Source organism: Thunnus albacares, chromosome 20, assembly GCF_914725855.1.
Source record: "Thunnus albacares chromosome 20, fThuAlb1.1, whole genome shotgun sequence".
Classification (NCBI taxonomy): domain Eukaryota; kingdom Metazoa; phylum Chordata; class Actinopteri; order Scombriformes; family Scombridae; genus Thunnus; species Thunnus albacares.
In genome coordinates, this window is record NC_058125.1 from 17697297 (window position 1) to 17705399 (window position 8103).

The following is an 8103-nucleotide window of genomic DNA, read 5'->3' on the forward strand; positions in this document are numbered from 1 at the left end:
ACTGACAGCTGCTCATTATCATTTGACAACCTTAGAAGCTACTGTGATTACTGGATCATTAACTGGCAAGAAAACAAGCAACACTGAGAAAATGATATCACTGAGGGACAGAGAACATAGAAACTGACCATTTTAAGTCTATGCAGCCATCAGGGAACTACTTCTATGTGTTGAGGTTGCCCTCTACTGGCCATTTTTTTCCTGTGTAGCATGCAGGAGTACTGTGACAGAAGAGTTTACTTGCTTGAAGGCATAATATTATGTTCAACATTTACATTTTATTACAGCTGACTTCAGAGTAGGTGTAGATGCTAATCTATGGCCTGTTGAAGGTAGTTTGATGAAGATAAAGTGCTGGTGTGTGTGTGTGTGTTTGTGTGTGTGTGTATAGACATGAAAGTACTCAGAAAGGTCTATATGGAAGTATGAGAATGTAAAGAGCTAAAAATACATGAACTGTAATATTTTCTCCTATGCACAGGATATTATCTTTTATATTGTCTGAAGGATTATGTTTTAATACTGTATTGTATAAGTGTTTCTCTTATTTGCTTGTTAGTTATTAATTGTAAAAAAAAAATCAATAGTATATTAAGGAGGCCCTCCACCAATTACACACATAAATGTTCACTTTACTTCACATAGGGAATACTTCTTAACCAGTGCAAACAGTTGTATAAAGTATTTCTAAATTTTGAGAAAATGACCCCTGATGATGCTGTAATGATGCTATCAGAGTTATCTTGACATGCGCTTGGAGACTCAAGATTTTAAACAGAGAGTCTGCATTAAAACCAGAGTTATAGAGTTTGGAAAATATGCTCTTGAACCAGGTAGGGGGCATCCAACAAAAAGATACTATTATGTTGCATAATGGGATGTGAGAGAGTGTTTTTGGTTTTTCCAGTGTTTTTGGACCTGGACTCATGTTAGGGACTAAAAGTCAGTCACTTTCTAAAATATGTCCTTCTAATTCCCCCAGCTTTATGTGAGTGTAATATTTAATTGCTGGAGTAGCCCTTAAATCAATTGACTGGTCAAACGCTCTTTCATTATTAAAAGGTACTGACATACCAACATGTTATTAGTCTATTTGTACAGCACATTATGATCACAGCTTTGAGGTTACATGTCATTGTTACCCATTCTGTTGTTGCTTTTGTGTCAAACATGATCTTCCAACAATTCATTAAAAAATTGAGGTAGCTTGAGGTCAAAAGGGTCAAAATACAAGTCAAGTTGAGATTTACCCGACTGTTGTCATATAATGCATCTGAGACTGTGTTAGACCCTTCTGATGACAAGACACCACGAGATTAAGTGGATTTGAATTCAGTTGGTGGGTCATCATAAGGTGGGGGGGTTAAGGCAATATCTAAGTACAGTGGGATGGAGGATTGGGATGCAGGGAGCTGTTCCATCCTCATGAGTCCTCTCCATGGCAGCTGATCAATACTCTTGAAGTAATGGAATTGTTTATTCCTTTTTCTGATGAAGTTACCACTTCACCTGCTCTATTTCTCCAAGGGCAGACACTGTCAGGCAGACAGAGCATGACAGATTTTCACAGCGCTGTGTGAATACTGCGACATGTACAATGAGTAAAATAGAAGAATATCAACATCTTCAACACAAGCGTGCAATAAAACTGAAACTATACCTGACATCCTTCCCACAAGGTATGACTCACAGAAAAAAAAAAGCCATCATTTCTATCGCAAGGGAGATCCTTGGATTGTTTACTGTGTAAATGTTATCTTTCTGTGAACATATTGAAAGTGATATCATCCTTGACTATTAATTCAACCCGAGAGACGGGACAACAAGGAAAGGCTAGATCTCACAGACAAGAATCATAATGCAACACGCCATCTACATGCAGCGGTTTGTTGAACTTATCCCTTGGTGCGCACACACACAAAGACACATTATTATATGACACTCAGTTGAAAAGATTCTTGGCGAGATTTATTCTTAAATTTTCCATCCGCACAGCTCTGAGATACACTTGAGGCAGTAGCACTGCAAGTTATTTTCACGTCTTGACAGAGTTTAGGGGATTTTTGTTATATGAATGTGCTGAAGGAGTTTTGTCCCATTCTCCTGTTTCTGAAGTTCCTCCCATGTGGATTGCTGTGCCATGACAGGTTTTTGTATCTCTCTGGGGCTGCTGCAGCTCGGGATCCATCGGCATGACTGATCTCATTTATCCTCGTCGCATCCATAGAGGCCCATGGTGTAAGGAAAAAGGGAGCTTCAATAGCAGCACTGTTAGTGCAAAAGCACAGATCAATGAGCTGTGCAGTACGGCAGCCAGGGACTCACATGTGTGAATAACAGTTTGCATTTAGGATTCCTCTGTATGAGGAACTCCAGGGTGCAGGAGATGTATGGTGCTTCATAATGGGATAAACAAACAGATCACAAGCCTCCACTGCACTGCATCATCTTATGTACTGGATTCAATATTAGTCTATCAATAAATTCCTGCTGTGATGTCAACCGCACAGCAACATACTGCAGCAACAAACATATGGCATATTAGCTACATGAGCTCATTATGAATTACAGAATGTTTATTAGCTCTCTTGGAGTGATAAAATATGCCAGTAAATATTGTAATATCCCTAAATTGCTACATTTTAAGTGGACTTTTACTGAACCAAGAAGCCATAAATGATGCCTGCTATTTATTCACTGAAATCCCAGACATACCATGAAAATTATAAAGCATCACAGATTTTTAGCTTAAGAAAACAAGTACACATCTTCAGCGGGGAATGATGAACAAGGGCATTTATTTGTATGCTGTCAGTGCCTCCACAGAAAGCGAAGCTCATTCTGTAAATGTGAGAGCAGACTCATCATCTCATGAAATCCATCTCTGTAGCTCCTCTTACCCTGACATTTTGTTCCTTTGCTTGTAATTGATTTCTACTTCAATTTATTAATATAGCCTATGGAGCGCCTGGAGCACAACGCTAGTTATCTGGGGCCCACCAGGAGCTTAATCTCCTAAAATGAGCTGAATTAATAAGAGTGTTCAAGTAACATATTGATTACAGAATCGATGTCTGTTTCTTTGCACCATGCTCAAATGATTAGGATAAAATGGAACAGCATTAAGTAATAAGACTAGCACCTTTTTCAATTATTTTGCTTCAATCTAAATTTCAATAGGCTCGTTTTTTGATTGATAGCGTGTAAATCTTTAACCCAACCATTCATAATAAGAAGGAATTCAAAGACACAGATCGCTAAATAGATGTTTTCCACCACCTCCAGGGTTTTATTGACAAAGCTTATACTGTTTTCTTCCAGATCAGCCCCCCAAAAAGCTCGTTGTTCTGCAAGAGATGAATCACAAGGAGTATCATGGTTTTCTGGTCACATGACTATCTTTCCTGCCTGCAGGCAGCTGTGGATTTGAGATTCTGCAAGGTAATTCAGAGGGAAGTGGTAGTTTTCATACATTCAGTGCAAATGTGCTCTCAGATACTCAAGCCAACGAGAAGCAATGGGACCTCGCAATGGGGCAATGAGTGGATCTGGCAATAATGTTATATTCCTCCCAGCAACATATTGTGCAAATAAGAGAGGAACAAAAAACATATCTGAGGAATATGAATGAATCCCTATTTTTAATCTATGGTGTGCAATATTTCTGATGATATGCTGTGCACATCATTATCTAATGTGTCTCTTTCTATACCATTATGTCAAAAGACCAGATGCTTTCAATCTGCAACCACTCTCAGTCTTCTGAATAAATTTCCATTTTTATACATGCATTTTAGTTACTTTTACATGTTTCATATACAGATACAAGTCCAATGTATCTTACATGAGAAGTCACTCCACACTTCATGATACATATATTGTGACATATGACATTTCATGGGGTTTTTTTTTTGTATAAACATCTCATTTTCTTTGTAAGTGTGCCTTATGAAAGCAATTCCGTCTGTGCACAGATAAAGCTTTACATAGAGCAACTCAGCACAACACTGATAGTATCAGCTATATTACATGTATATCAATAAGTGTCTGTATAAAGAACAAGTAAACATTCAATAAATAAGTTTATTCTCACTCATGCTCTAAATATCTTAATCATAAGAGATCCTTTAGGATTGTTTTCATGCCAGAATGCGTTTGGCACCTCTAAGTGATGGACAGGGAAAGATAGAGCAGCTGTCAGATATATAAATAACACACTTCATTGAAAATTAGCCAACAAAATATTTAAATAGTAGTTTTTGTCTATTAGACCTCAAATAAGAGAGCACAGTAATGTCAGTGAAAACGTAGATAATGTATACACATAACACAAACAGTATTTAGATGTGTACACATCATTAAACATCAGTAGGGTTTAATGAATCTCTGCATGAGCACCCTCAGCGGGTTAGTTTGAGTGCAGTGGGATGAACATTGCAGATGTCGAACCAGTGCTGATCCACCTCCTTGTGTGGCAGCAGGCCATTTCGTGGCAGAGAGGGCCGGCGCCAGCGATCGCGGCTGCTCACCACCTGCCAGAATTGCGTGCCCTTGAGAAGAAAGATGGCATTGTGGGTGTAGGAGAAGTAGGCAGAGTCAATGTTGCCATCTGGATGATCTCCACTCACCACTGGAGGGAAAACATCTCGGATGTTTTTTGGGAAGCCTCTTGCCAAGCCGTTGGCCTCCACGTCGAATGCATACACCTGTTTGAACAGATAATTGTTTTCCCTCTTGAGAATTTTCTTACCAGCAGAAACCAACCAGTAGTTCTAAACTATATTAATAGTACTTTGGCCCCAGGTTTTCTGTCTGTCAGTTTATAGTAATTTAACACAATTGTATATTGGAATTATTAGATTATTTAAATTTTGTTTTAGTTGATATCCTGGGGCTTGTAACAGTTACTCTCTTTGCCCAGTTGATAATCCCACCTTGATTTTATCCATTAAATTGTCCCCTCATTGGCCTTCTCTCAGATAATCGTCAAATCTACTGTTGTTTTTAACCTAACCAATCTAACAATCTCTACGTGCTTCCTTTGTACCTCCTCATTTCTCATGTGTTAAAGAGAAGATAAGAATTCTTACAAGAGTGCGTTTGAAGAAGTAGATGTAGGAGTCTCTCCTGTCATATATCGCTGTGTCAATGGGGCCGGAGACCCCTGGGAAACCCTCAGAGATTATTCTTGGATAGCGGTGACCTTCTGGATCCTGCATGAACACCTGGTCATTATCACTGTCATACCTCCAGAACTGGGTACCTGTAAGCAAAAAAAAACCAAATATCTTTTATCTTTATCTCTTTAGAGCCATATTATGAAAACCTATTGGCCACTCACTCTATTTGCACATTATATACAGTATGTGTATATCTACCTTTGAAGAAGTAAACTGCATTTCTTTTTCTGGACCACACATGCACATGCGCATCCACTCCATCGACGGGAATGCCACGCCAGCCGATCTGCAGTGCAACTGGGTCTCCAAAGCGTGTTCTGTTATTTCTGTTCTCATACAGCCAGTACCAGCTGTCTCTGATGAAATATGTGTTAAAGCGGACTACTACCTCCCCATAGGGTGTCTTTTCCTTTCTGATCCAATCAAATACAGTGTTGAATCGACCCTTACATCCCCCTGCAGGTAAAAAAAAAGTGAGGTTTTGTGTCAATCTGTCAGTATATCATTCTGGGTCTGTGTGTATAAGTGTCCACTAGATGGTGCTAAAATCATATACCATAGAGGTGCTGGATGGCTTTCCTGTCCATCCAGTCCATCTCAAAGCCAGACACATGGGGCAGATAGCTGGGCTGCATTATAGATCCAGGCCTGTAGATATGGGGCAGACCCAAGACATGGCCGATCTCATGAACTGCCACCTAATAGATGGAGAATTCAAATGAATGAGCTTTTACTAAATCTATTGTTTTCATTATATCTCCTGAAGATTGCTTTAATCAGACTGTTGCTTACTTTAAGAAGGCTGATGCCACTGCCAGCATTGGGAGCAGTGAAATGTTCATCGTCATCAAAGTGTATATCACCCAGGAACCAGGCGTGGGCAAATTCCTGACCAGTGCCATCAAACCTCTGATTGCATCCCAGATGCCTTCCTGAGTGGCAGAGATTTAAAAAAGATGCTTATTTTTCTATGTGAATTTGGTCAAAACAACATCTACATGCAGTTCAATACATGTTTTATTTCAAACAGGGTTCAGGTTTAGTACAAAATTATAACATCCAGAGAGAAAAGAGGAAAAAAAACCTTTATTGTACAAAACCAACATATTCCAGCTCTTAAGAACACTAATGACAGCTATTACTGCTGCAGTGGTGGTTCTTAACATTAAAGCTATTCTTGTAGTCTTAATTCGTCTCCAAGAGAGGCCAAATTCAGTTCAATTTTTTTTCTCAAGTATGAATTCAAAAATGATGATTTTTATATTATCTGTAAATATCAGAATGTGTGGATGAATAACTTAAATACTGTACTTTAACAGGTGTAGTATTCCTATTAATGTATTGCTATAGAGCGTAATGATATGTGGCGATGTGGGCAGATTTTTTTTTTAACTAAAACAAGAAATGAACCTTCACAGGCAAGTGATGTTATATTCAAACCAAGAGTAATAGTAAAATATAATATTTTCACTCATTTTTTTCAAATAAAAAATGTTGCAATGAGTTCCCTCAGACCTACCTGTGCCAAAGCCCAGCCTGATATCAATATCTTCCAGTGGGGAACGTGTGTCCTCCACGAACTCCAGCGGAGACACTTCACTCCACATCCTGAAGGCCAGTCTGAAGATGTACCTCTGCTCCTCAATAGACAACTGATTGCTGTAGCCTTCTCCAATCAGCCTCCACTTCAAAACTTTCTTAGAAAAGGCCCTGTAACCTGTTTCACTCAAATCTCTCCTCCGCCTACTCTTGGATACAAGAGTGGCAAGGTGACGTTTCCTAACAAGCGCTGTTTCGCTCTGTCGTATATTCACACTGACATTTACCATTTGACTGTCCATGTTGATGTCTTGTGAGCTGTTTTTTAAAGTGTGATCTGTGTGAATTACATTGGTGTCATTGGAAATGACTGTGAGAACACTTTCTGTGTCGTTAAAATTGAATAAGTCATCCTCAGAGGAGTTACCAGAACCAAAAGAAGTGACATTGATTAAATTATTTGCTGTGTTGTTACTGTCAGTCTCATTAAAAGAGTCATTTGGACTGTTTTCAATATCTGAGGCACTACTGTTCTCAGGCACTACAGGAGTGTTTAGGTCAAGCTTCTTGTCAGGGACTCCACACCTCGGTTTGTTCATGGCCAACTTGGTGGCCTCATCAAACACACCTGTAACAGGCAGGCCCGATACCTTCTGAAACTCCTCAAGTGCTGAAATAAACGCTCGGCTTTTAGTTGGACTGTTGTGGTCATATTGATCATCATCTTGAGGAGCATCCCTTGAGTGAGGCAGTGAGGTCCCCTCCTGGATCACTGCATGAAGGTCGTCTAGGAAATCATCATGAAAAGAAGTGTCTGAATCTTCAAACTGGATCTCCTCCCAGTTCACTGGTTTAATGAATCCATATCTAGAGAGAAACAACTAAACAAGACATGGGTTCAATTACATAATGCATCATAAAATAAGGGCATTTTCAAATTTCTATGATGTTGAAATGTAAAAACACAGTAAACAATTGGGAAAAATATGTAAGGTTTTTACCTCTGCTGTGTATTTATCTGTTATGAGCTCAGCTTGGTGGGAATTAAGAGTCTGCAAATCAGAATGATCCCGGTTATGGAAAAGTTTCTCTGCATCAGCTGAGCTAATGGTTGTCCAAAAAAGGAAAATTATCAGCTGGATAAAAGTCAGCATCGTGGCGTTGGTTTACTCCAAGTGAGATGATGGCAAGCAAGTAAGAAGTCACACTGCTTTATAGGCAAATCCTGAGTTTCTCCACACCCATTTAAAGGTGTGATTCTCTAGAGATATTACACTTTCCTCAGCTATGTGTGAAAAGTAAACATGTCTTTGCTGTCTACAACTCCTGAATTTGAGTGAATTGTATGGATGTTATACGCGCTTCACTGGTTTTAAATGGACTG

General features: G+C 39.2%; 1 protein-coding gene across 1 annotated transcript; it reads right to left on the reverse strand.

Annotated features, from left to right (window-relative positions):
- Positions 1–3358: 3358 nt before the first annotated feature.
- mmp21 (matrix metallopeptidase 21) lies at positions 3359–7884 on the reverse strand. Its single transcript, XM_044338203.1, has 7 exons — positions 7721–7884; positions 6700–7600; positions 5973–6112; positions 5737–5878; positions 5379–5636; positions 5091–5263; positions 3359–4706 (listed from the first exon to the last, which is right to left on the reverse strand). Exons 1-7 carry the CDS (start codon positions 7871–7873, stop codon positions 4401–4403), a joined length of 2073 nt encoding a protein of 690 aa, XP_044194138.1. The 5' UTR covers positions 7874–7884; the 3' UTR covers positions 3359–4400.
- Positions 7885–8103: the final 219 nt, after the last annotated feature.